The 27,797-nt window shown below is 51.4% G+C and overlaps 1 protein-coding gene across 1 annotated transcript in view; it reads left to right on the top strand.

Annotated features, from left to right (window-relative positions):
• Positions 1-24,079, top strand: part of ZNF618 (zinc finger protein 618) — a 148,677-nt gene extending 124,598 nt beyond the window's left edge. Inside the window, exons 14-17 of the mRNA XM_036393894.2 lie at positions 4,819-4,863; positions 9,654-9,731; positions 14,979-15,083; positions 15,845-24,079. Coding sequence (XP_036249787.1) covers positions 4,819-4,863; positions 9,654-9,731; positions 14,979-15,083; positions 15,845-17,358 — 1,742 coding nt within the window. The 3' untranslated portion in view covers positions 17,359-24,079. The remainder of the gene's footprint in view (positions 1-4,818; positions 4,864-9,653; positions 9,732-14,978; positions 15,084-15,844) is intronic.
• Positions 24,080-27,797: the final 3,718 nt, after the last annotated feature.

The following is a 27,797-nucleotide window of genomic DNA, read 5'->3' as shown; positions in this document are numbered from 1 at the left end:
TCCAGCCAGCAGATTCCTCCCAGGCAGGGAAGCAGGTGGTGGTAATGTGGTGGGCAATGACAGAAGGATGGACACTTCTGTCCTCCCACACCCATCTGCTGTTTGCTTGTCACCAAACAGCTGCTGTAAGGAACAGTCACCAGGTTTGGGAGGTAAATTTAGGTCCCAGCTGAGCAGCCAAGAGCTGTGTGGCTTGGCCTTGTTAAATGCCTGATGGCTCTTGCTCTCTGTGGGTGTGAGCCTTGTGTCACAGGCTTGGATACAGAGATACCAGAGAGCAGCAGGAGAATTTTAGGCCACCCATCTGGGGACATTCTGCTTTTTCCCTGTGTTACCATCCTGACTGCAGTGGCACAGATCCCTTGGTGTCTGGAGTGAGGGGCAGGACAAGCAAAACGGGGAGATCAGTAACTAAAATCACCTAAAATACCCAGGGGCACAATGCTGTAGGGAGTCCTGAGTGGGAATAGGAATGGAACTAGAATGGAAAATGTTGGATTTCAGATGTCTCTTCCCTATGCACACAACCCCAGTCCTTGTCACAGTGAGTGCAGGTACCTGGCACCCTTACCTGTGTGACCTGGCCTCTGGCTGCCCATAAACCAGAGCTCTGAGCTGTGTGTGCCAAACTCTGCTTGGGCCTGAGGTGAGTCCCAGCTCTGTCTCCCAGCAGGGTGGGCTGGAGGCAGGGACTGGGTGAGGGTCTCGAGCTGTCCTCCACATTATGATTGGAGAGTGCTCTTTGTACTCATGGAAAAGGGCCTCCACAGCCTCTTGAACTTGCTTTGTGATGGAACCTGAAAGATCCACAGTGCTTCAAAAATAACATCCTGCTAAAGTGTTCCAATTGCTCCCTTCTGCTGCCTGAGGAGCACAGGCAGCAGAGGTCCCAAGTCACACAGAGCTTCTGTTAATCCACTGCTGAGCTAAGGGAGGGCCAGAAAGCAGTGCCATGACCTGATCCTGAAGCATGGAATTGGCTCACTGGGATGAACAGCAGAAGCTGTTATTCCTTAGGGTGCCATAAAGCTGCTTTCAAGGAAACCCTCCCTGGTGGGGGCCATTCTGCCAACTCTTGACACATGCTGGGGTTTTAAATTCTCAAGACACCAAACAATATTTCAAGGCCAGCTTGTGCAATGTAAAAGGCAGTGATGATCAGCCTGGGCATGGGTAGGGAAAGCCCCAGAAAGGGGCTGAGCTGAGTGTTGTGTCCACAGTGAAGGTCACTGCCTTCCTTTTCATCCATGTGTGCTTGAGAGGAGCCTTGGCTGGGGCTGGGCCCTGCTCTGGTGCCCTCTGTCACCACAGGGCTCCCAGGCTCTGGGGTCTCCCTTCCTCTGCCTCCAGGCAGGGACAGTGACCTTCCTCAGGGACAAGAACCATCTCTAACTCAAGTGTTCACAGCCTAATGCAACTTGAGCCCTTGTTTTGGGCACTGGGGATGACTCCTTTGTGAAATGAAGGCCGAGAGGGATTAAGGGAATTGTAAGAATCCAAGAAGTAAAAGAAAAGCAAAAAAGGAGAAAAAAAAACCTCTTTAGTTTCAACACCTTCAAATACAGCTATCAAAGGGGAAATCTAATTGAAATTGTCAGTGTTTGTTGAAGTCTGAATTTGCTCAATGTTGCGGGTGTGAAAGAGAACAGTTAAAATTATGTAGGGAATTGGGAAATATTTTGAACTTTCAAGGTTGATTTAAGCTGTATAAATATGTCTCAATTTCATCTGCTGCTTTAGGGAACTACTACTGTAAGAACTTCCAGTACAACAAATTTTAGCATTTAGAGTTTTTAACATGTCAACACTTTTCATTCCTATTTACACAGGGAAGCTTTGCTTTCCAGCACTGTTTATTCCAGACTGGGGAGAGGGTCAATGGAAATGTCTTCTATTTTCAAAGCAGTTGTGCCAAGCTCAGATGAGATTGAGATCAAAAAGATTTGATTTTCTACATTTGATATAGAGTAAAAATTCTTGGAAAAGCCTGAGAATCTCCTGTTGTCAGGATTTAAAGGACATAGGACTAGATTTTAAAGATGGATTTTCAGAAACCACTTTCTTCCCTGGTGTGGCCATACATCCCCTTCTACTCATTCTACTCACCCCCTGTAGTCCAGCCATTGCACAGCCCATCTGTGGGGGGGTTCTGCTGCAAAGACAGCACTTCTAGGATAGCATTTTTGGTGGGTGAGTGCAGCTTTAGTGTTTGGGGCATAATAATTCTTGATTACTGATTGCAGTGTGACATTAGCACAGCCAGCCCCCGTGCCTCTGCCTCCTGAGGTGCACCCAGCTGCCTCTCAGGCTCTGTCAGCACAAATACAACTTCCATTAACATTCATCTGGCAATTCTCTTTCCCATCTGTGGTTGGTTTGTGACTGCTGCGTGTCTCCATGGAGCTGGGAGAGCCAATGGCCAAATCTGAGGAGTGAGGAAAAGGGGAAGGGGGAGTTGTTCTGTGAGCTTCACTCTGTGCACAGCACAGGGAGTGCTGGTGATGGGGTTACACAGATGCACAAATAGCCAGAGCTGCATTTTCAAAGCAGCCTGAGGTGCTGTGCCCAGAAGGAGTCAGCAGCTGAGTGCAGTTCCCACCAGGAGCATGAGAGTCACACAGGGAGAGCTGAGTTGAGAAAGTGTTGCTTTGCTTGGTTGCATGAATAAGTCACTGTGTCCAGTGAGCATTTGTGTGGAACTGAGGTTTCTAGGAATGAAGTGTTTATTTCTGGTGCCACATTCATTTAAGCTGTTCCAGACTTCTCATGTTCAACAGGCAGCTTGCAGACAGGAAGAAATATATCTGGGTTAAACTAACCACTCAGCAGCCAGTCTCTGTGGGTGATATCCTGCCAACTGCTCCAGAGCCTTGGGACACTGGGGAGCAACTGAGGCAATGCATGTGAAAGCATTGAGGCAAGGAGCACTCAGCAGAACTGGGACACACAGCCAGGGCCAGGGCTGAGGATTGCAGTCTGCAAGAACAGATACTGGGCTGGGGCTGGGCAGGGCATGGCCAGGACAGTCCCTGGGAGAGCAAAGTGTGGACAGAAAAACCTGAACTCTCATTTTGCCTGCAGAATCTGTGGAGGGAAAGATTCCAAAGCCCCAGTGCAGGTGATTTATCAGTAATCAGTCACACTCTGGCATTTCTGTGACTGTTACCTGGATAAGTAGCTTTAGTGGAAGTGATTGTGCTGTAACAGGGACCTGGCAATGCACGGATAAAAATAATTGTCCAATTATAAATATGAAGACCAGAAAAACCCTAAGAGTCTTCCTTCACATAAACCAGTGTTGTATTGAGTACCTGAAGTGCTGTTTCATACTGACAGTGCTTTCCATGTGAGTGGGAAGCCAAGCAGAACGAGGACACTGTGTCAGCATTTCTGGCTGGAGAGCAGCCAGAGGTGGTGCTGAGAATTCCTTGGGCTGCTTTAAGTGCTCTGTGCCACTGCTGGGCTCTGTGCCTGCTCCAGGTCAGATTCTCCTCTGGGGGACAGTGAAGTTGGGGTTTGTCCCTCAAAAGCTGAGGTGCTGCTGCAGGAGCCCTGTAATGCCTGGAGCCCCGGGCAGTGCCATGGGCACACGTGTGCTCCCAGAGGGAGCAGGGCACCTCCAGGGCAGGGAGCCAGCACACAGAGGGGAGGGTGCCTGGGGGAGCCTGCCCTGCTCAGCTGCTCAGCAGGGCCTGGTTAGGGACGTGTTTCAGTGAAGATCTTGCCCCAGGTCCCAAGCTCAGCAGCTGCAGGAGCAGCTGGAGCCCTGCTGGCTGATCACAGTGTGTGCAGTGATCAGCAGCATTCCCTGTGAGCTGGTGTTTCCCATGCATGCCCTTTCCACAGCACTGTCCAGTCATGTGCCCAGCATCATCCATGCCTTCATCTCCATTCCTTAGGGGCTGGCCCTGGCACCTGGAGCCCTTTCCAGCAGCTCAGGTCCTCAGCACAGGGGTGTTTAGCTCACTGTGCTTGACCCATGCAGTTCCTGAGGGTGGTGTTCCTTCCAAGGAAACCAGGCCAGGTCTGTCAGAGAGCCCTGAGAGCCTCAGTCAGGGATGTGCCAGCTCACAGCCTTGGACTGGGACCCTTCTAGAAATGCTCTGGGTCTGTGACTGAATATTTAACATTAATCATTAATGATTTCTGCCCTTCTGCAGGGGTCTGACCCTAAAGGACCTCACCTGGGGACTGTAGGAAACCACACATGGTCTGAGGTGCTGGGATCACTGCTTCTGCTCCAGGGCACTGGAGCTGGATGCAGACAAATCCTGGTTGCTCAAGGGGCAGCCAGCACCCAGTTTTCAGTCACACTTTACAGAAAGGCAACGTGCAAGGTGTGCTGCACAGGAAATGTGCATTCTCAGACTGAAGTAACTGCACTGCTTAGGAACTCTCTCCTTTAGTATCCAGGGAGAGTGAAACACCCTGGTTTTCCCTCCCAGCTTTAGTTTAAAGAAGCTGCATGGTGAAACTAGGAATTTGCATCTGGAGCATCAAAGAAAGCCTTTGTGTAAAGGGTTTCTTGCCCCATGGCTTTTCTTTGCTGGCCTCTCCCCTTGTTTCCATTGCTGTAGCATTGGGTGTGTGTTAAAATCTCTGGACATTTTAAATTGGACAGGAAAGATGCAGATCCTGCAAGAGAGAGAAAATGAACATGTTGGATTTTGTGTTGAATGGAGCTCCCATCCTGCCGTGCCTGGATAAGTCTGGAAGTGTGGAGTAGGGATAAGGAGCAGGGAGCAGATGGGCAGAGCTGTGTAGAATGCAGCAAGGTCTCTGCCAGTCTGAATATTTAAATCTCTTTCTTTTTTGCAGAAACCGCAAGTCCCCTGATTTCAAATCCTTTCCCGCTTTTACAAAGTAAGTGTGATGGATGTCTGTGGTGCAAAAGGCAGGGACCGCCCTCCTGCAGCCCTACTGCCTGCCCTCTGAGCAATTTTCATCAATAAATGCTTTTTTATTATGAGTCCAGGTGTCAAAGAATAAAATGCCTCACTTCTGTGGCTCTGGTGTCAGATTTAAATACAACAGAAACCCTCCAGGGTGTTTCTGTGCAGTCTGGGGCTGCCAAATCACTTAATATTCAGTCTTCAGGGAGTTTTTTGTGAGCGTGTTTTGAGACCAAGATTTGAAAATGACCCCATATTTAAGTTACATTTGCACACAGAAAAACTTGTGATCAGGGCTCAGCTCAGTAAACACCTGCCCAGAGCCAGTTCCTGTGGCCTGGCATTGGAAACTGGGAGTGAGCAGGGCTGGGATGGGTGGACAGGGGGGTCTCTGCTGCAGATTCTGCCCTGTGGCCGTGATGTTTCAGCAGGTGGAGCTTCTTCCTTTGCCTTGCAGTGTGTTTGGCTCCTGGCACTGGCTTTGGGGTGATTTGTGCCAGCCTGGTGGTGTGAGCCAGCCCTGAGTGTGGCCATGGTGGGGAGGAGGACAGCTGTTCTTCCTCCTCTTACAAACCTGAGGGGGAAGCAAGGGCTGTATTCAGAAAATGAGTTCATGCAGGAAGAGAAATCCAATTAATACTGAGACGTTTGGTAAGGGTGGTGAATTTGGGACTCCCCTTTTCGAAACATACTCCAGAGCACCTTGTTACTTCATACTGTTTGAGGTGGCTGGAAGTGACAGAAGGTCTGTTTTCAAGAAACTTCCACTGATTTTGGGGTCTGCTGGTGTTTTTGTAGGAGCCTGCTGCTGGTTCTCCTGCCTCGTCTCGTGGGTTTGTGTCAAAGGGAAGGTGCAATTCACTGTTAGTAAAGCTAAAGCCAATGGAAACATTGGGTGGAAATGCTGAGAAGTTTTCCTCACAGTTGTTCTGCATTTGTTTTTCACCAAGATGTGGACAGAAGTGTTGAAATGTGGGCTTTTTCTGCTGAGGAAGGAGCAGCCTGGGGGCTGTCCCTGCTGAGCCATGGTGACACCCTGCTGGGTGTCTGTCACTGCACAAGCACCTCAGGGCAGTGCTGAAACTTTCTGTTAAAGCTCTCAACTCCTGTTCACTCCTGGCTTCAGACCAGGCTCTGCTAATTTCCCTGGCTTAGATGTGGCAATGAGAGTTAACATGGGAATTAGAGTGATTTATTTAACCCAAGCACAGGCACTGGTTTTGCTCTGCCTTGCCTCACACAGCTGGGGCCTTGCTCACTGGGTAAAGCACTGCTAAAAGGGTCTAATTATAGCCTTGGGGAAAGATGTTTTAAATTGTGCAACCAGATGTGGGCATTAGTTCTGTGTGGCTCAGGACACTGAAGAGGTTTCAACAGCTGCTGGTTGAAACCTGCTCTCAGAAAGCACCTCCACAAGCACAGGAGGCTTCCCTTGTCCCACCAGCAGCTGGGAGCAGAAGGACAGAGAGCAAAAGGGGAGACCTGGGGCCCTTTGCTGAGCTCAGGCCACCTGCAGGAGAGCAGATCCCTGAGGCTGAGTAAGGAAGAGCTGAAATCCCCAGGGGAAGGACAAGCAGAGGTCCAGCAGTGGTGGGAGAGAAGGAGAATGGGGCACAGGTGTGGCTCAGATAGATGGGTGTGCAAAGCAGTTTTGACAACTTTTCCAGTTCATGGTCAAGAGAAATCAAAGGGAGGAGGATTTACTGGATTACCAGCCCAGGTGAAGAGACTTTTCCCTGGTCTGGGATACAGATTGCCTCTTTCTTCTCTCCACCTTCCAGATCCCTCTTCCTCTTCTAGCCCTGGCACATCCCACCCTCCCTCCAGCCAGCCTGACTGTTCCCAGCTCTGCACTCTGGAGCATGAGGGGCTCAGGAGCTGAAGGCTCAGAAGGATGAGGGTTGAGAGAGCTCTGGGAAGTGAAGTGAGTTCGTTCATTCCCATGGGGATTCTGCACATCTCCCAAGCATCCCTTCCCTGCTCCCAGGAAATACTTTGGAATTGTTGGGTGAATTTAAATTTTATGCTTATTTTTAACGTGGCTCGGTTTTAAACTTAGACTTCTGTATGTCTTTGTGTCAGAATTATTTAGAAAATGCTTTGGCATTTTCAGAATATGAAATTAGCTTTTGAAATAGGTGGTGATTTTGTTTCCAAATTTGGACATTTCTGGAGTAGAACAGAAGGGGTATCTTTTGGAATTGAGATGAAAATCAACACAACTTTTCTGAGAAGAATCACAAATGAGAGATTTTACCAGTTCACTGAGTGCACTGAGTAGCCAGAGATTTGTGGTGCCAAAGGGAGGAGTTTGAGATGAAGAGCTGTGGAGACCTTGGTGGTCACAGCCTGCTGGATGCAGGTGGGAGAACCCAGAAGGGACTGGGCAGGGGTGAGGGGGAGCCAGGCAAGGAGAGAGCTGGAAAAATAGCACAGGTTTGTGCTGATAAAATAGCTGAGAATACAGCAGGAGGGAGGTGAAGCAGCTCAGGGAGACAAAGTGAGCTGAGAAGGAAGTGAGTGCAACAGGAGAGCAAAATGAGTGTGGGAGATGATGTGCAGCTTGGAGAGTGCTGGCTGATGGGGGGTTTGCCTGCTGCTGAGGCTGTGACTGAGCTGGGGAAGGAAGGGCTGTGCTGTGCTGGAGTCCTGCTCCCAGGGCAGAGAAGGGCCCTGGCCCTGCAGTGCTGAGCGGGGCTGCCCCCTCTGCCTCCCCCTCTGCACTGCAGGCAGGGGGGCAGAAGGGAGTGCAGGTGTGTGCTGAGGTGGGGCTGGCACAGGAGAGCTGCCAGTGTCCAGGGGACCGTGGGGTGACACCTGGGCTGGCAGCCTTGCTGCAGCACCAAAGGTACAGCAGGGTCTGCTCTCCCCTCTGGTGGAGGGGCAGGGGCTCCAGCAGAGCAGAGGGGCAGAGAGAGAGGGGCACACAGCTCTTGTGAGCTGCCAGGGGCCTGTCAGCAGCAGGCAGCAGGCTCTCAGAAGTGTGGATGCTCTCATTAGAATATTCACAGGTTAATTTTGACCCTTGAAGGGGCAGCCGGGCCCCCTCAGTTTGAGGCATTCCCATCTGAGCACTCTGGGCTCCATGAGCAGCAGAGGCACAGGTGTGTCTGTAACACAGGTCTTTGGCACTGAAATACAAGCCCCAGAGGGATGGTTTGCACCCACAGGGAGCCTTCTCCTCTCTGACAATTAAAAACACGTGGAAACAATTAGATTGCATTGTACCTCTTGTGGCATTGTACCACAGCTACCTCACTGCTGATGATTTCAGCAGCCACAGCCAGTCCCTGCTAATTCCAAGGACTAAAACCCCCATGTGCCACTCAGTTGTTCAAATCTTCTCTTTTTTCCACAAGCACAGTTACTTAAGTACCAAATTTCCAAACTTCCATGCTGCAGCAAGCCCAGGAGCAGCATCACAAGCAGGCACAGTGAGTTAAAGCATTGAGCACAACTCCAGGCAGAGCTGGCTCCATCATTCCAGAGACTCCAGGTTCTGTGGGAAAGGTTTGACCTCACAGCATAAAAGTACAGCTTATACAGACTGGCTCATGCTCTCTTTTATGTTTTTCCTCACGGATTTCTGTAGCCTTGAGGTGGATTCTGGGGTTTTCTCTCTGAGATAGACTTCTCACAAGGTATAGGCAGCCTTGTGCTTCCCTGGGTTTTGGTTCTTCTGTCCTGGGTGCTGGTGCTTCTGTTTATTCATTGATACAGAATATGTTTTTCTCTTCAAACTCAGATCTAGACTTCTGAAATATCGTAGCAATAGACTCTGCTCCATGTGTGTGCCAGGCATTTGTATCCACAATTGTTCATACACCACATGTTTGTCCATTCTGCTGCTCCGGGACAAAATGCCCCAGTGAGAGGTGGCAGTGCTGCTGTGGCTGCAGGGACAGAGGCAAACTGCAGTGTTCCCAAATTTCAGCACTGTAGTTTGGAATCACATCTGTCAACCATGCACTCTACTGATACTGTTTAAACAGGCAACTGCAAACATTTGCTTTTAGGTTAACTCAGTGGAAGAAATGCACTTTCAACAAGAACAGGGCTAAATGTATCTTCCAGCTCACCAGGGAGCTCTGCACCCAGCTCTTTCCTCACTCCAGCTCGTCCATATTGCTCTGGCACATGGCTCTCCTGCTCTGCTCTCAGCCTTCGGGCACAGGCCTGGTTCCTGTGCTTCCAGCCCTCCACCTCTGCTTCCCTGGCATCCTGCTGCCACCCAGCCCCGTGACACCCACCGGTCCCTGGTGTCCCTGCACTTGGTGACAGCCACAAAGCCCCAGCTGAGTCCCCCCATGGCACTGCTCCACCCCCAGCCTCTGACTACAGCATTTGTCACAACCCAGTGCTCCTTGTCTCACTCAGGACAGGCAGCAGACACTGGAATTGGACAGAACTGGATGGAAGATGAGTCCAGCAGGCACAAACCAGCAGGGACACGCTCAAGGCAGGCTGCAGCAGCCTGGGCCAGCACACCCTGGCCAGTGGGCAGCCTCCAGGAGAAACCTGTGCAGGACCCTGAGATGCCCACCATGGCACCAGGGGCTTCCTGTAGTGCCCTGCCTGTGCCCTGGCAGTGAAGTGCAGCAGGAGGAGGCGCCCAGCCCAGCCCAGCCCAGCCCAGCAGGCAGAGCCGTGCCCAGGCCCTGCCCCGCTCACTGTGCCCACAGCTTACACACTGAGGTATGCACCTGTGCTGCTTCCCTGCAGACTCTGTGTAATTCTTCTGAACTGATTTCTCCCAAACAGAGCCTTACACCTGTGGAGCTTGTGGAATCCAGTTCCAGTTTTATAACAATCTCCTGGAGCACATGCAGTCCCACGCAGGTAAGCTGGGCACTTTGACTCGCTGCAAGCAGAGAATAAATTCTGTGCTGCTGCCTGGTGCTGACCCCAATGTGTGTCTGTAGGGTTCTCAGTGCTCCCCATTCCCACAGCCCCATCATTTCACTGCAACAAACACAGTCATCCCTCAAAGGCTGGAGCACAGAGGCTCAGGGTGCATTGTACATATTGCTCCTTTCCACAGGGAGAGAGGGAGTGTGCCGTGCTAGCTCAGAGTCCATCACTGCTCATTGCCTTTATCCAGAGCTAGGCAGAGAATCCTCACTGCATAAGCTCCTCCAGCAGGTTAAACCCCCCTCGTGCCAAAGGGGTGGCTCTCATGGAGCAGGGCAGCAGAGCCTTTGCCCACACAAGTCCTGTCCTGTGCCTGTGTCTCCTGGAGTTCTGCAAAGGACTGAAATGTGTTCTCAGAAGAAGAATTTGCCATTTCAGCAGCTGTGTTCAGTTCCCTCTCAGCTACCTACAAATGAGAATTCTTAAGAGTCATTCCAGTGCTTTGTTTCTAAGTCACTGTTTTTGTTTCCTGTCTTGATACATAAGAGATGATTTTAAAATTTCAAAGCCAAACCTATTTCAAAGACAGCACTCAGCATATTCAAAAATGTAGAAACAGAATTCATTTTATATTGGCAGATTTTTTTTTTTTTTTCCCTCTTGAATTCAAGTGAACTAACGTGGTTTTAAGAACAATTAAATCCCCTTTGACCGACCTGTGTTCTCCAACAGACAGCTGCTCTGTTGAGATGCAGATGCAGGCCCTGAGGAAAGTGGCATGGGAGGAGAAGAGGCTTGAGGAAAAGCATATTTTCCTTTCTGCAATAATGTTAATCAAAGTTCTTATCTTGCTCTTTATTTTAGTTTTAGTCCTAATTTTAATAGTGTCACTTGAGTTCTTCATCCATGAGGGTCCTCTATTCCATTTCAGTTCCTGCCGGCAAATCTTAGTGCAGGCTTTGTGTGTTGTTCAGCAGCTACTTTATTTATCATCTGTGTGATTTACACTGAGACTTTGAGAGCTGTTTGTTAGCAGAAGGTGTGAGTTTGTGTTTCTGGTGGAGCACTGGGGTTCTGTGCAGTAATGGGACTCTGTGTTACCCCGAGGAGCAGTGGACTCTGCTCAGGGCAGGGCTGCCCTCATTCCCTGGCTGTGGGTCTGTCCTTGCTGTCCATGGCAGTTCTGCTGCCTCCACGCTGTTCCTGACCATCCTGTTCTTGCTCTGGGCTCTGGCACTGAAATGCAGCATTTTGAGTTACAGCTCTGGGTGACACCAAGCACAGGAGCTGAGGGGACAAGGGCAGCTCACTGAGGGTTGAGCTGTTGCACATTTTAAGCTGGTGCTACCTGCAGCTTCCTCCTGGTTTCTTCTTTATACAAATGACCCATGGGGGTGGTGCTGAGGGCTCCCTGTGAGGGTGGGCAGGCCCTGGCACAGGGTGCCCAGAGCAGCTGGGGCTGCCCCTGGATCCCTGGCAGTGCCCAAGGCCAGAGTGGACAGGGCTGGGAGCAGCCTGGGACAGTGGGAGGTGTCCCTGCCATGGCAGGGCTGGCACTGGATGGGCTTTAAGGTCCCTTTCCACCCAAACAAGTCTGGGATCCTGTGGTTGTTCACCTGGGTTACTTTGGCCACAGAACAGGGTGGAGGGAGCAGTATGTGTGATTGGGCTCCTGTCACATCAGAGCTCTGACTGGGTAAATCCCCTCTGCCAAGCTCAGGATCCTCTTTGTAAGCTCTGTTTTCTCCTTGCTCCTGCTCTGTTTGCAAGTGCCATCCTGTGCCTGGCTCCTCCTGCTGAAGTCTCACTGGTGCGGGGACAGGGAGGTGTCCGTGTGTGTCTCCTTCAGCCGCTCCTGCAGCGCCCCCGAGGCTGTGCCCTGTCCCCTCTGTGCCTCACCGTGCCTCACGCTGTCCCCTCCCGTGGCCTCGGGGTGCTGCCCGGCAGCCCTGTGCTCACGGCTCTCCCCTCCCTCCCCGTGTGCAGCTCTGGGCTGAGGGCAAAGCCAAAACAGAGGCAGGAGCCCCGTGGGCAGCGTTGGTGGGTGCCCAGCTCTGGGTGTGCTGTGTCTGCAGACAGCTCTGAGGGCACACAGGGCCTGCAGGGGCCCTGGCAGCACTTTGTGCCTTCAGGCTGACAGGAGGTTGTAGTGAGGTGGGGGTCGGTCTCTTTTCCCAGGGAACAACTGACAAGGGCAAGAGGAAATGGCCTCAAGTTGCTCCAGGGGAGGTTTAGATTAGAAAGGTTCTCAAGCACCCTGAGCCCAGGGCAGGGGTGGGGTCACCATCCCTGAGAATGCTCAGAGAACACGTGGATAGGGCACCAGTGGTGAATGTGGTGCTTGGGCTGGGCTGATGGTTGGACTGGATGATCTTAGAGGTCTTTTCCAGCCTAAACAAGTCTGGGATTCTGGGGTTTCCATATCCAAGAAGCAGCATTGCCCCAACATCTCTGAAGTCTGGGAGTGCAGGAGCCTTGCAGTGGTCAGCAGTGCTGGTGGCACAGGATGCAGGGACTGGGGACTCAGGCATGGCAGTGGTTTGTCCCTGGCCAGGGAATGTTTCATTTTAGGATGCAGAGAGCCAAGAGGCCACTATGGCTCAAATGCTCCCTCAGTTCATGTGTTCAGCAGCCCAGTTTGCTTTGTCCTGTCTAATGCAAAGGGCTGATCTCTTCCAGTGGCTGTGCTGCCTCCCCTGGACCCTTCTCACGAGGGACAGAAGCCAGGGAACGTGCTGCTGGCCTCCAGAAGCAAAATCAGGGACATACTGGCTCTTGAGTCATTCAGAGGGCTGAGCCCGGAGGCTGGAAGGTAATAAGGAGAGATTATAGCTTCATAAAGCAGCTACACAGTGAGGAGAAGCAATTAGAATGTAAATTGGGTGCTGAAAGGCAGAAATAGAACAGCAGAACACCAGGCAGAGGAATTTGTTCTGTAATTACACTGAACAATATACAGCTTTGACTCCCTTTAGAGTACTTTGTTCAGGTCGAGTGCTGCCATATAATGCCCTTCCTACAATCTAGGCCTAAAAAAACAAAAGGAGGACTAGGCTGAACCTGGATTAAAGGATTGGAGGCATGAAGAAAAATTAAGAACCATGATCTGTGTAGTTCACAGACTGCCTGATAAGGAAGATGAGGCTGAAATGTACAAATCTCATTAATGCCACTCTGAATGCCAGCAGATATTTGTATATAATAAATCCCCTATTATTAGGAAATAGATAAGAGAGTTATGGTGAGGAAATACAGAGGGTTTCTCCCCCTACCCATCTCTCACCAAGACAAGGAGGGCCTGAACTATGAGCAAAGTTGGCAGGCAAAGTTATCCAGCATTTTCCTTTGCCCACCCACAGATATTTGGAGTTGAGGTCAATGGTGACATTGGCTCAAGAGCAATTAGTGTGGCAGATGCTGGGGGAAAGGTGATGTGTCTGTCCCCCGTGGTCACTGGTGCCCTCTGAGGCCCCTCGTGCTCTTCAGTCTCTGCACACCTGCAAAGGCCAGCCTGTGGCTGCAGCTGAGCATGGCAGCAACTCCCTGGGTACCCAGCCTGGCCAGGGAGCTCCCCAGGCACACACAGGCCCAGGCAGGGCCAGAGGCTGTCCTGGGTCATGTTCTGTCATGTCCTGGATTGCTCTGGGGGACTGCCCCAGCCTGTGCCAGTGCAGTGCCCACAGTGCCCACTGAGCAGCCTGTGCCTGTGGATGGGCACTCTGGAGTGCCTGGCAGTGAAGGGCAGAGCTGCTCACCCTGGAGAGGACTTGGAAGGAGCACAGCACTGGAGCTCCATCCCAGCCCTGCTGGTGTCCCTGCTCCCCCAGGTTGCTGGCACACATGGAGGAGAGCAAGAGCAGCTCTGCCCTGTCCTGTGTGTCCTGCTGCCCCCAGAGCAGCCTGGCAGAGCTGTGGGTGCCTCAAGGCACTGCTCCAACTCGTGTTTCTCTGCCCAGGGCACAGGGCAGGGTCACTGCTCTCTGTGCTGCTGTCCCCAGGCTGCAGGGGCTGCCACCTGAGCTGGGCAATCTGCCCTCCCTGTCAAATCACTGGAGAGTCAGTGACTCCAGGTGAGTTCAGGTGGTTCTCACCATGGTGGTTCTCACTCTAGGAGAGGATCCAGCTCTGCCTGGGTGAATGAGTGGCACCCCTGAGTGTAAAAGGAGCCCTAATGGGCCACCTCAAAGAGAGGTGTGTCTGACAGTTGTCCAGAATTAGGTGTGATGAGTCCAGCTGTGATGAGCAAATGGCCTGTTCTGTTTTCCTTGGTTTTATTTCCATCCTTCTGCTCAGCCTGGTCATCAGTCTCTCCATCTTTCTGCTTCCTTTTCCAGCCCATTTCACTGTGCACTGTTCCTTCACAGCCTGTTTCACAGCACCATTTCATACTGAAGCACACTAAGAACTAGAGAATTTCCTCTGGAGGGTGGGGAGAAATTCTTGGGACACAGGAGAGGAAAACATGGATACAATACAGACTTTACTGATCTTGCTTGCATGTTCTTGTAAGATCCCATCAGACTGGCAGCCAGAATGTTTAGCCCAGTTACACACACAGAAATGGGAGCACAAACACAAAGGCTTTGGGGGCACTTGGTGTCTGCAGCCTCAAGGTCAGATGGTCTTTGGCCCACACTCCAGAGACTTTGGCTTTGTGTTTGCAGCCTGAGGCAGCAGTGAGAGCCCCAGAAGAGATGGGCCCTTGCTCTTCACAGGGAAGAAACCAGACCTGAAGTTTGCAGTGAGACCCTTGGATCCAGAGGAGCTGAGCACAGCTTGCAAACCAAAGTGCTTCCCAGAGAGAACAGGGCAGCCACCTGCAGTGCAGGAGGAGGCAGGGAGGGGACAGAAGGGTCCACATCATTTCAGAAGCAAATGAATGGCCCAAGGCAGGCTGAGCTTCCATTGCTCCTGGTGTGCAGCTTCAGCTCCTGAGGAGACATTCCCCAGGGTGTGCTGATGGCATCAACATCCCTGGTGCACAGGAAGACGTGGCACATTTCAGCCACGTTTTGGGACGTGATAGGTTGTGAGTCCAAAGACAGTTTCAAGGTGCCTGAGGGGGCTATGTGAGCTCACTGAAAGCTGCCTAAAAGCCACAGAGAGTGTGGTGGGTTGTTGTCCCCTTAGTTAGAGGAGCCCTACATAAATGCTGAGCAGTTGAGTAGTTTCCTCTTCTTTGTGCTTTAAGCATTATCTTGTGCTTTTAACCCCTCCCTGTCTCTTGCCTTGCAGCTGACAATGAGAACAACATTGCCTCCAGCCAGCAGCCCAGGTCACCTCTCCCTGTGGTTGAAGAAAAGTGGAAGCCACAGCTCCAAAGAAATAACGCCAACAACAGTATGTAGCAGCTTCTCACTTTGTCCCTGTCCAACAGGTGCCTCAGGGGAGCAGCAGTGATGGACACTGCACAAGGCCCTTGTCCTCACCAAACTGTATTTGATTTCACCTTAAATCATGTCCTACATGGAAGAGCAGAGTACCCCTTCCCACTACAGGAGTGCAACAAAGAACCCTGGGGTGGTTGGAAAGGTTTGTGAGGAAGATGCATTTGGTAGCTCCTGGAAGAAGGTAACTTCTGATCCAAGGTCAGACTTTCTAGCCTGGAGTTAAAAAACGAATCCAGTCATCATAGTGTGACATAGGCACAGGTGCCCAGAGCAGCTGTGCTGCCCCTGCATCCCTGGCAGTGCCCAAGTTGGACAGGGCTTGGAGAAGCCTGGGACACTGGGAGGTGTCCCTGCCATGGCAGGGGTGGGACTGGATGGGTTTTAATGTCCCTTCCAACCCAAACCAGTCTGGGAATCTGTGATTTGATGTCCATCTTTCCATCTGGGCTGAGTTGTGACCATCCCCACACCAGGGACAGGATGCAGATCTCCTCCCTGCTGCTCTGTCAAGAGCAGGGTCTGTCTCTGGAGGTTCCTCAGTCCAGAAACCCTGGGAGAACAAATCCAAGGATGGAGTTGTCTCTTCCATCATCTGGGCACGTTCCACCTCTCTGGGGGTCTCTGAGAATTGTTTTGTGCCTTGTCCCCTGCTCTCTCCTGCTGCGGTGATGCTGACCTGGCCCTTTCTGTGCCCGCTGTGTTTCCCTGCAGCGCCGGCGAGCGGCTCTCTGGGGAACAGCGCCATCCCGGAGAAGGAGCGGCAGAACATCGCCGAGAGGCTGCTGCGGGTCATGTGCACCGACCTGGGCGCGCTCAGCGTGCTCAGCGGCAAGGAGTTCATCAAGCTGGCGCAGACGCTGGTGGACAGCGGGGCTCGCTACGGTGCCTTCTCCGTCACCGAGATCCTGGGCAACTTCAACACCCTGGCTCTGAAGCACCTGCCTCGGATGTACAACCAGGTGAAGGTGAAAGTCACCTGCGCCCTGGGCAGCAACGCCTGCCTCGGCATCGGGGTCACCTGCCACTCGCAGAGCGTCGGCCCCGACTCCTGCTACATCCTCACCGCCTACCAGGTGGAAGGCAACCACATCAAGAGCTACGTCCTGGGCATTAAGGGCGTGGACCTTCGAGACAACGGTGATTTCATCCACCACTGGGTGCAGAACGTGCTGTCAGAGTTTGTGATGTCGGAGATCAGGACGGTGTACGTGACAGACTGCAAGGTCAACTCCTCGGCGTTCTCCAAGGCGGGCATGTGCCTGCGCTGCTCGGCCTGTGCCTTGAACTCGGTGGTGCAGAGCGTGCTCAACAAGAGAACGCTACAGGCTCGCAACATGCACGAGGTGATCGAGCTCCTGAATGTCTGTGAAGACCTGGCGGGGTCCACGGGCCTCTCAAAGGAGACCTTTGGCTCCCTGGAAGAGACCTCCCCGCCGCCCTGCTGGAACTCGGTCACCGACTCCCTGCTGCTCGTCCACGAGCGCTACGAGCAGATCTGCGAGTTCTACAGCAGGGCCAAGAAGATGAACCTCATCCAAAACCTGAACAAACACCTGCTCAGCAACCTGGCAGCCATCCTGGCGCCGGTGAAACAGGCCGTGATAGAGCTGAGCAACGAGAGCCGGCCCACGCTGCAGCTGGTGCTGCCCACCTACGTCAAACTGGAGAAACTGTTCACTTCCAAAGCCAACGATGCTGGCGTGGTCAGCAAACTCTGTCACCTCTTCTTGGAGGCGCTGAAGGAGAACTTCAAAGTTCACTCGGCACACAAGGTAGCCATGATCTTGGACCCTCAGCAGAAGCTGCGGCCCGTCCCGCCCTACCAGCACGAAGAGATCATTGGCAAGGTCTGTGAGCTCATCAATGAGGTGAAAGAGTCCTGGGCAGAAGAAGCAGAATTTGAACCTTCAACCAAGAAGCCTCGTGCAGCAGGGGAGGCCGCAGCAGCTCAGGAAGAAGATTGGTTTGGGAAAAGTGAAGTCTATGATTATTTGCAAGAACCTCTCTTCCAGGCCACCCCTGACCTGTTTCAGTACTGGTCGTGTGTTACCCAAAAGCATACGAAACTAGCCAAGCTGGCCTTTTGGCTCTTAGCAGTGCCTGCTGTGGGTGCCAGGAGCGAATGTGTAAATATGTGTGAGCAGGCACTCTTGATCAAAAGGAGGCGGCTACTCAGTCCAGAAGACATGAACAAACTCATGTTTTTGAAGTCCAACATGCTTTAAGACTTTGTTTTAATTAAAACAAAACTTTAAAACACTGTTCCAAACAAAGAAAAAGAAATTTAAGTTCTAAACACTGTGGACCTCATTATGAATGCCCCTGGAAACCAAGTGCTTTTTTATATATATATAAAAATATAAATATATATAAAATTAAGTTTGAAAGGAAAGCTGAGCACAGGAGAGAGACAGCCCTCTGCCAGGAATGTGCTCCTTTCCATAGATAGTGTGTGGACTTGACAGACTTTTTAATGTTTTCAAGTGGGCAGACGAATGGGAGGCTGATGTTCTAAAGTCTTCAGGCAGCTGAGATCTAAAGTGACTTGAAGTTTCTTTTGTTTCTCCTCCACCCCACCTTTCCTCTTGTCCCCTGGGCCATCTTGCCATGGATAATCAGACTCCATTGACCAGACCAGTTCTGCACTGGACTTTGCTCCTTTGAATAACTGTACACCTTGAGGGCACTTGGCTGCAGCCTTCTTGGCATGGTGTGTGAATCAGGGCAGCTGTGTTCCATCAACACCGGCATCTTTAGAAATCAGGAAGGGAGGCTTTAAGGTTTTTGATTCTTAATTTTATTTTTAACCTTTCCATATCCTTTTTTTTTCCCAAAAAACAAAACGTTAACAAAACGTTACTCCTCTTTCTCTACTCCCAGTTTTGAGTTTAACATGGCAGCAAGTGATTATAAGTTTGATTTCAAACTAAGAGAAATGGTTCATGGCAGAAACTGTCAGAAGTTGTTACGTTTCTTGGCTTTATATTTTTTTACAGCAGAACTTCTTTTCTGAACTCCCGGTGTTAATTATCTTTTCTGTGAATTTTGTACATCAAGTGTTCTCAGACTTGTTCTAGAGTAGTCCATTTGCAATTTAATAATGTTCTTATGGGAACCACAGCAGTTGTTTATGTGGCAAAGCCTAGAAACCAAGAAAAGCAAATGGCGACAGCACAGGTGGCTGTGGGTCACCAGTGAGCTTGTCAGGTCTGCCAGAGAACCCTTGTACCTAAAGATTTTTGTTGAAAAGTGTCTCAGTGACACACAAACCACCCTTCCCAAGGCCAAGGACAAACCAAGGTGTATGATTTTTCAGGGGAACAAAGCTCACCAGTTTTGTCAAACTGGGGTTTGAAGGAAGCTTAGAGAAGTGCATGGGCTCAAAGATCCTTCTGAATGTAAGTGCTCCTGATTGAGTGCAAAGAATATCTTCCCCTTTTTGTTTGGAATGGTTTCCTCTAGTGGCACGAATGTCTTTTTGATACCTACAGTGCATTACACTACTTGTTCTGTTGCTGACCTGTTCTGGCCAGGAAGGCCACGGGCCCCGAAACGTTCACACGGAACTGGCTCACCCCAAATGCAATTAGAGATCCCCATAACCCCAAACCATCTCGGTCACTCTGCTGTCCCCAAGGCCAGAGCTCCTGCAGGCACAGCTCCTGGGCTGCTGGACAGGCTCTGCCAGCTTTGGTGCCTCTTGGACAATTCCCAACCTCTGGTGCCAAACTGTGCATTTTTCACTGCTGGGACTTGTCTCCTGGAGGAAAACTGAAGCAAATTCTTCTTTTTTCAGCAGTCTCTGGTGCTTCCAGGAGCTCTGGAGCTGTGGTCCCAGTGGTGTGGGAGGGTCAGGAGGAGGGGCTGGCCCTGCTGAGAGCAGGCTGGAGCCCTTCAGCAGCACAGGGAGTTTGCTGGTGGCTGGCAATGCAGGGGGAAACTGGAAACCTTCTCTGCAGTGCTGCTGTTGAGCAGATGTTAAACCAGGATCCCACCTGCCCAGCTCTGGCTGTAGGAGAAGGTGCAAGTTGCAAGACATGAGAAATAGCAAACCCAATCTCTCAGGCTTTGTGTGCAGATGCCTTGAACCTCACAGGCACTCCCTGACACTGCACTGCCACAGGACTCAGGGGCACAGTTTGCACACTGGACCCTTCCCCACGCCAGGCTCACAAGGACAGACCTTGGCACCAGCTCTCTTGCCCTTTCCAGCCCTTTCAGCCTTCCATTGCCTTGAGGCTGGTGTTTGGGTTGACCTCTCAGCACTGTTACTGCCATCAGACCAAAACCATTGTCTCCTAAAATGTTAAGTTTTTGCCTAAAGCACACAGCCTGCCACATGAACAGGAGCTGCCAAGGCAGAGGCTCCTGGACTCCTGATTTCCCTGTCAGTGGCTGATGGAGGGGTTGCTTGTAGGGCCAGCTTTCCTTCTTGCTGCTTTTGTTCTCTCCTGTACAAATCCTGCATGCCCAGCCACCAGTGATAGCACAGCAGTTTGCAGGGCAGGAGAAACCTGTGGCAGACAGAAATGAACCCCGAGTGAGTGAGATGTGTGCCAGGCCCACTGGTACCTGACAGCAGGAACACTTGGCTCCAAACAGGATTAGCTGTGGGCACAGAGGGTACCACACAGCTCAGCTGATGGCATAGGGATCAGGATTGGCAGCTCCTTCTCCTAATGGCACGTTACACCTTTTTGTGAGGCTCACCTGACACCCTGGGAACTCTTTGATGCTCAGGGGAACATGCAAAGCCCTTGGATTCCTTTGGAAAGAGAGCTCCAGCCCCCAGCTCTCCTTTGCTAAGGGACATGTAGATGATTTCTGTGGAATTTGTGAACTTGGGCTCACGTTGTCTGTATGAGGCATCAAGGGTGAGAAGTGGGCAGAGTTAGCACAGCTGTAAATCCCTGGAGCTGAGAGTTGGGCAAAGTGCAGGGATTTGTGCCCAGCAGTGGTGCAGACTGAGGGCATGCATGCAGGAAGGCCACAGCCACCCCTACCTCCCATCCCACCTCCCCTTTCCCTTCTCACACTGTGGGTTTGGCACCAGAACTGGGGTCTTCTGGTGGTGCTGACCAAAGAGAGGGATGGACTTGGCCCTCTCCCCCATCCCAAAAACTGCCCCTCTGAGGCAACTTCAGTTGTAGTTGCACTAATGGTGGGTGTTAAGCAGTGATGTCAGGCAGATGAGATTCTCCCAAAGACTTAAAAACTCAACAGCTGCAAAAGCAAGAGAAAACCTAAAGGCCTAAAGTGGAGCATTCTCAGAGGTGGTGAGGAGAGGGGCTGCATGGGCAGCCCCTTCTCCAGAGACTCAGTGCAGGAAGGTGCAGCTTTTCCTGACTTGCACATGGCTGCAGGGTGCCCAGCTCATTGGAGCTGTTTGTGCTGGGCCTGCTCCAGGCTCTCTCTGGGTCACTTGGGCCTCAGTAAAAGCAGAGAAGCACATCTGGAGCAGATGCAATTACCTTAAATGCCAAACTTTTGCTCCTCTTCCTTCTTCCAGGCTTGAATTCACATTCTGAGGAGCAAAAGTACTTTACTAAGGTCTGAAATTTGGAAGCTCTCTGTTCCTGCTCTGTGGTGCCCCAGAGGTGAGGAGCAGCCAGGGTGCTGTAGGGAGCACTGCTGGTCCTGGGCTGGGACACTGCTCAGGAGAGGCTCTGAGTTTGGCCAGGGCTGTTGGGAGGTTCTGTTCCCTTTGAGCTGGGAGGAGAAGTCCTCAGAACTGGGATCATCCTCTGGTGGGTCACGTTGAGAACTTGCCTTCTGCTTGTTGGTTTTCTTTAATCTCCCTTGTGAAATGTGTTAGGGTGCAGGAATGGTTTGTGGCCTCCAGGCATCCACCTGTTCCTGCTGCTGACTGTGCCTGACCTTGCAGACTCTTCCTGGCTTCACAGTTTGCTTTGAGAGCGTTCTGACCTTCAGGTGGGGAACAAGCACCACCAGGTGAACCCCAAGAGGGAAGGGCCTGTCTGAACATCCTTGTTACTGAAGAGGGTGGGATAGAGGCAGAGCTCTTGAGGAGGTTGTTTCTGTGTGGATGCAGCAGCCAGGAGGTCAGGAAGGAGCTGTCTCCTGCCTCTCAGTAGGCAGTGGTTGTGTTTGGCTTGCAGGATGGACTTGGTGTCTCGCACCTGGGTTGAGTTGAGATGGAGGTGAACTTTCTGTCCAAGCTCTCTGTCTGTGCTGAGGAAACTGCTGTGGGTGGGTTTTGCAATCTGCAAAACTTTCTGTGAAAGCTGACTGTGGGCTCAGGTTTTGTCTAACTCACTTGTTCCTTCATTGCTGGTTAAGCCAGTTGAACTTTGAGCTGAACTGGTTTAAGTGTCCACACAAACCACCTGCACTGGTTTATCTGTGCTTGCTGGGCAGACATGATGTCCAGCAGCAGCTCAGGGAGTCTTGACCCTTTTGTGACTTTTGCAAATGAATTTGCAGCAGATGCTCTCAGAACTTGGGAATGACTGAAAATAGAGGGGAGACACTTCTGGAAATGACTTGAGCTATAAATGGTGGCATTGGGGTGTCCAGTGAGATGGCTCAGGTGGGTTGGGTGGTTATTCTCCAACTGTCTGCAATAACCCAGAAGGTTTAGCATGGGAAGGAATTACCAAAAAATGTTTGTGTTGGTGGCAGTCTGCTCAGAGGGACCAGTTCCACTCTGGCCATGGTGAGCACAGGACAGGGGATTGGAACCTCCTGCTGCTCCCACAGTGGCCTGGGCATTTCTAGGCAGCACCATGTTACTGGTGAAGCAAAAGACATTAAAAGAGCAGCCAGGAAGGTGCTCCAAGGCTGGGAGTGTTCCTCTGTGCTGAGGAGGGGTTTGGATCTCCGATGGCACCTCTTGGCTGAGGGAGAGGCAGGGGCTCCTGTGAGCGTTCACACCAGAAGGGACAAGCTGTTCCCTATGCAGTAATTGGGAGTAATGGGAAAAAAATAAAAAGATACTAAAGGCAGATTCTGGGCAATCTCTTCAGGGAGGAGAGCTCTGTTCCTCTGGGAGGGGTCTGAGGGGAAGGTGTTTTGAGCCCTGTTGTTGAAGACAAGGCTGCAGAGTGGAGCTCGCTCCAGAAACACTTGGCTGGACCTTGCCAAGAGAAAAGGAACTGGGTGTAGGGGTGGGAAGTGCCAGGTTCCTGCCCAGAGCCCTCCAGGAGGGTTCACAGAGGCTTTTCCTCCCCATCCTCCCACTCATCACCAGCAGCAAGCCCTTGCCAGCTCTCAGTGCATCCCTCAGCCGGGTTCCAGCAGGGAGGGAGGCGGCGGAGGGGAAGCTGCCAGTGGAGGAGCAAATGTCCTGTGAGATCAGCGTGGGGAGGGTGTTCAGTGTCTGCCTGCTCCTGCTGAGCTTTCCTCTGCTACTCCATGGCCTCGGGTCCCTGGCATCCCCTGGGAATGCCCAGAGCTGAGGCTGAGCCCCCTGCCCTTGTCAGACCTGACGCTGTCGCTCTGTAGCAATAAGAACTCCCTGTGGGTGGGACCTGTCCCCTCACTGCTCTGTCACCTCCTGGGGCTTCTGGAAGTGTCCCTGAGCAAACTCTGAGGCCCAGCTGAGCTCCTGGGACAGGCCTGGGACAGTCTGCTTACTCTAGGCCAAATATGGTGAACCAATGACAGTGGGTTGCCCTGAAATTTAATTGTATCTATTGAATGTTTGTGGGATTTCTGTTTAATTTCAGGTTTAGTTTGGCTGCTTAGTTGAGGTTTTTTCCTGTTCTGAGTCCTTTGTAACTCGACAGGAGAGTTTTGCTCACATAGACAACGGTGTATCCATAGACCCTGAGGGGTTCCTTATCCATAGGCAGCTGAGTTGGAATTTTTGGCTCCTGAAACAAGGAATGATGACTGGCAGGATTTTATGTAGCATCCCTGGCAGTGGGACCCAGATGAGCAACTCAGGCTTAATGATGGGAATATTGTAGGAATATTGTTGATGACACGTCCAACCCTCGCTTTTTACAACCAAAGCTCCTTAAAAAGGCACTTCCAGCTTCACTGGCCTCAAATCCCTGTTCTCATCTCCCAGGGGTTCTCGTGGCAGTCTCTGCAGTGTCTGTGGATAGGCTGGGATTGTTTCCTCGAGTGGGCTGGGGATGTGGGAGAAGGGATAACTTTTCCCTTTGCTGTGTAGAAGGACCTTCCCCCTCAAGGAAGGAGATGTGTTCTGGAAGGAGCAGCAGATTTAGGAGCTGTTTTCCATGGTCCCTTGAAGCTTGCTGGTACTTTAATACTCCTTTTTTTGAATTCTTTGAAGGAAAGCTGGTAGTGGATGACCTGCCCAGTGGTGGCAGGTGGCAGCCCGGGCTGTCAGTGGGGGGAACACTCTGCCCAGGCCGTGAGGATTGTGGTCCACGCCGTAGCCAGACAGTGTCATGGTGACAGCCAAACATCAGGAGATCCTTGTTTGCAGCCAGTCTGAAAAGAGAAGCTGTTCCTCACTCGTAAGTTCCATTCCCCAAACCTCCCCCTGGGAGCTGAACTCGTTTCATCAAGCAAAGGATTTAATGTTCTCCTGCCCCTCCTGGCCCTCGCTGCCCTCAGTAACTCGTGTGCATTTCCTTCCTTTCTGTAGATGCAGATGTTCTAGGCAATACCACAGAGCACCCGCGCTGCGAGTGCGACCATGTCATCTTAAAAAATACAAAAAAAAATATACAAAAAATATACAAAAAATATCTTTTTTAGGCCAGAGTTTTCTACAGGTATTAATGAATATTTTTCTTAATCCTTATAAGTTTTATGTGTTTAATATTTCTTAATACCGGTAGCATTAATTTATACTTTTGTAGCAACACAATATTTTTATAAACCGCCACCGCTGGCTTTGTCTTCATAACGGGAAACGTGCGGGCAGCTGGCCCCGCGCTGTACCATGTACTGTATTTAAAAGGTTATCTAATGTCACACTTGCTGTGTTAATAAACAAAACAAAACCTGTTTGAAGTCTCATGTATTGTTGGTGTGGATCAAATGACTCACTAGAGAGCAATATTGCACGGGGTTGAGTTGCTGATTTTCATTGTGATATGCGAACGCTTGAGGCCAACTCAAGTTCTGAGGTTTTTTTTTTTCTTTTTAGGATTTTGTTTTGTTTTTGTTTTGTTTTGGGTTTTTTTTTTCAGCTAAATAAATTCAGTGCTGTTTGAAACTTAGACTGACGTCAAATGAAAAGGATTATTAAAGAAAAAAATATCAAGGTGTTTAAATGTTGCTGTTTTTACAAGTCTGTTGCTGTCTGAATGGAAATATTCCACGAGAGGAGGAATAGTTCCACTTAGCTTCCAAAGGGGCCGAGCTCCAGGCCAGAGTTCGGTTATTTGGAAATACCTTAGAGACATGTTTCTGCAACATTCTTTTCAGAATTGATGCCAAGGCAGAAGACAAACTGTAACTGTAAGAAAGCATCCGTTGCTTGAGGATTTTCATGTCAGTGTTGTATTTATGGTTTTACAATAAAACAACCTTTAGGGAAAAAAAAGTGTCTGGGCTTTTCTATATTTCCTGTATTTCAAGCTTGTGACTGGGACCTCCCCAGTGCCATTGTGAGGAGGGGAAACATCCATGGAAGTGACCTGGATCCCAGCGGGGGTGTCTGACATATCCCACAGAATCATGGAATGGTTTGGGTTGGAAGAAACCTTAAAGCCCATCCAGTGCCACCCCTGCCATGGCAGGGACACCTCCCACTGTCCCAGGTGCTCCCAGCCCTGTCCAGCCTGGCCTGGGCACTGCCAGGGATCCAGGGGCAGCCCCAGCTGCTCTGGGCACCTGTGCCAGGGCCTGCCCACCCTGCCAGGGAACAATTCCTAATTCCCAATATCCCACCCATCCCTGCCCTCTGGCAGCTCACAGCCATATGAACTGGGCAGCAGGACAGCTCCACATCCCATATCCCTGGGGCACTCAGAGCCCCCCCAGAACATTTCCCAGAGCATCCATCCTGTGCCCCACACTCAGATGCCAGGGCTATGAACTACTCCTGTCTCTCTTTGCTGTTTTTGTGCAGCACAGAGGCCCCCAGCTGTCCCTTGGGGTTGGGGTTCCCCCCACCAGGAGGTGCAGCCCAGCTCAGGGTGTTTGTGCCAGCAGCCTCAATGCCAGCACCAGGTTCTGCTCAGGGATCCCACCTGTGCCAGCAGATCCAGCTGGGATTGGTTTCTCCTGGGGGAACAGGGGCTCTGGGGGCTGGGTGGGCACTGGGCTCCTCCCAGGACAAGCCCTTGGCAATGCCCATGGTGAGAGACACCAGGGACTGGGGTCACAGGGATGTGCTGGTCAGGATGACAGGATGACAGCTGGGACTGGGACCTACTGATGCTCCCTGGAGCTCCAGGACCCACCTCCAAACCAACCAGAGACCAGCAGGAATTGTCCCAAGGGAAACAAGTACAGAGACCAGAATGAGGCCAGGCCTCACACTGGAAAATCCCATTGTCACCCTCCATGTGTCCTTTTCTTTGACCTGCTTTGATGTCCTTTGGGATTTTCTAACCTTGCACCCACCCCTCACTCACCAAAAAAAATCAAGCAGAAAAAGCTTTGCTGGAGAATTTGTGAATTTGTATTGAATTTCTGCCTTGGGAAAAAGCAAAAGCCAAGGACATGGAATGACAATGGGTCTGGCCATTGGATAAACTCTTGGCCAGTGGTAAAGTGTGAAGATAAACCAAAATAAGAAACAGAGCTATCAGTATCTGATGGTGAGAATGGCTGAGACTTTGCTGGGGATTTGCTGTAGAAGTTTCAGTGAACAGATCAGATGCCCTCAGGTGCTACTAGATAAGAGTTGGGATTTGTTTGAAGATCTAAATGTGTAAAGTGGATAATTTAAAGCCAACAGGCCCAGAAGATGGGATCCCTGGCATGCCAGCAGCTCCCAGCACTCAACTGTCCCTTTTGCTGGAGCCATTTAAAAGGATAAATAAGATTGCTAACGGGAGTGGAAGAGGCTTAAGCTAATCCTGCTGTGTTTCCTGATTCCCTGATTTCTGCCCTAACAGGAGAAAACTCCTTTAGCTTTAGCAATAAAGGAACTGGTAGCTCTGAGCTCAGGCTCTGCTCGAGGTACCCAGAGTTTTCTCTGATGGATGTTTGCTCATCCCGAGGGGCTGTGTGGGACCGGGGTGGGAAGCAGCAGGGAGCAGCAGCCCGGGTGTGTTTGTGGCTCTGGGCTTGGGGTGGCCCTGGAATCTGGTGAGCAGTGCCCCCTGACCCACCCGCACCAGGGACCAGCTCTGCCCTGGAGCTGCCTCCTGCTGTTTCTCCATCACCATCTCTGCCAAGGAAGGCACCGGGGGCTCAGGGGGCCCTGCTGCTCCCGGGATGGGCAGGGCCAGACTCAGCCGGGATCCCTGGGCAAGCTCATGGAGATGGGGCAGGGCTGAGGTCCTGAGGGAATCAATCTGCAGCTCAGAGCCCGGATTTGGAGAGGGGATGCAGGGTCAGACACAGCCCAGCAGCTCCATGGGGAAGGGGCAGGGGAGCTGCAGCTGGGCAGGCAGGCAGAGCCCAGGGCAGCAGCATCACTCAGGACAGGGCTGGGGGCCAGAGCTGAGCTGAACTGGGGCTGCAGGAGGGGGGGAGTGCCCCAGGTGAGGCTGGTCAGGGCCATTAACACCCAACAGAGTTCTGGGTCCCTGAGAGGCTCAGCTGTGAGCTGGGCAATGCTCCTGCTGCCTGTCAAGTTCCTCTCTGGAGGTTCCCCTGGCTCCTCAGGAAGGAGAGCATGGACCAGTTCCAGGATCCCTTCTCCTGGCAAGAAAACCCCACAAAACAGTGAAGAAGAACAAACAGGGAATGAGATTGGTTTTAAAAGACATTTAATAGTGAAATATTGACAGAACAGACCAGTGTGAAGTGGTTTGCACTGGAAAATAGACATGAAATTAAAATTACTAAACCATCAATCTCCCAGATTCTCACAGGTCCTCTGCACACTCCCAGGGCTGCATCTCCTGTGCTTTTGTGTTTTCTAATAATTCTATTCCTCCCTCTCCCCCACTGGGATGCAGTCAGGCAGGTGCTGCCTCTGGATTTGGATTAGGGCTCCTTTTTGTCCGGGAATTTTGCAGCCAGAAGTGCCTGCTCAGCACCAAGCACAGACAAATCTCCCAAGGACCTCCAGGATCACCGACTTCCAAACCTGCTGGTGCCTCCCATTGCTCTCCTGAAGGAGCCCCTGCCCGTGGCTGCCCCTGCTCCCCCAGGGCCGTGGCCAAGCTCCCTCCTGTCTGGTGCCACAAAACAGGTCCCAGATTCATTTCCAGTGAGGTGATGGAGGCAGCAGTTGTTCACTCTCCGTGGCACATTTGTCAGCCTGTGATGTGGCTATGAAGATGAACAGCAGAATAACTGCACATTTCCCCTGGGGTGATCGATGAGCTGAGAGCTCCTGAGGCTGAGTGCTGCAGCTCTGGGGAAGCTGGTTTTAAATTGCACGGGTTGTAAGTCACAGCAAATTAACAGATTCTTTTTAAGTACCCAGAACATCTGTTCTCCTCGAGGAGAGACAATCTGTGTTGGGGGAACAAGTGCTGTGTGCTTGGTGTGAGGCACAGGGGTGCTCCTGGGTCAGAGCTGTGCCAGCAGCCCTGGGGACACTGCTGGGACTGGGTGAACTGGGGGGAATGGCTCTGAATGAGTCAATTAGGGAAAA

The sequence above is a fragment of the Molothrus ater genome, chromosome 20 (assembly GCF_012460135.2).
Source record: "Molothrus ater isolate BHLD 08-10-18 breed brown headed cowbird chromosome 20, BPBGC_Mater_1.1, whole genome shotgun sequence".
Taxonomy (NCBI): Eukaryota; Metazoa; Chordata; class Aves; order Passeriformes; family Icteridae; genus Molothrus; species Molothrus ater.
Note: the sequence above shows the minus strand (reverse complement) of the source record. Positions and strands in the feature narration are given on the sequence as shown.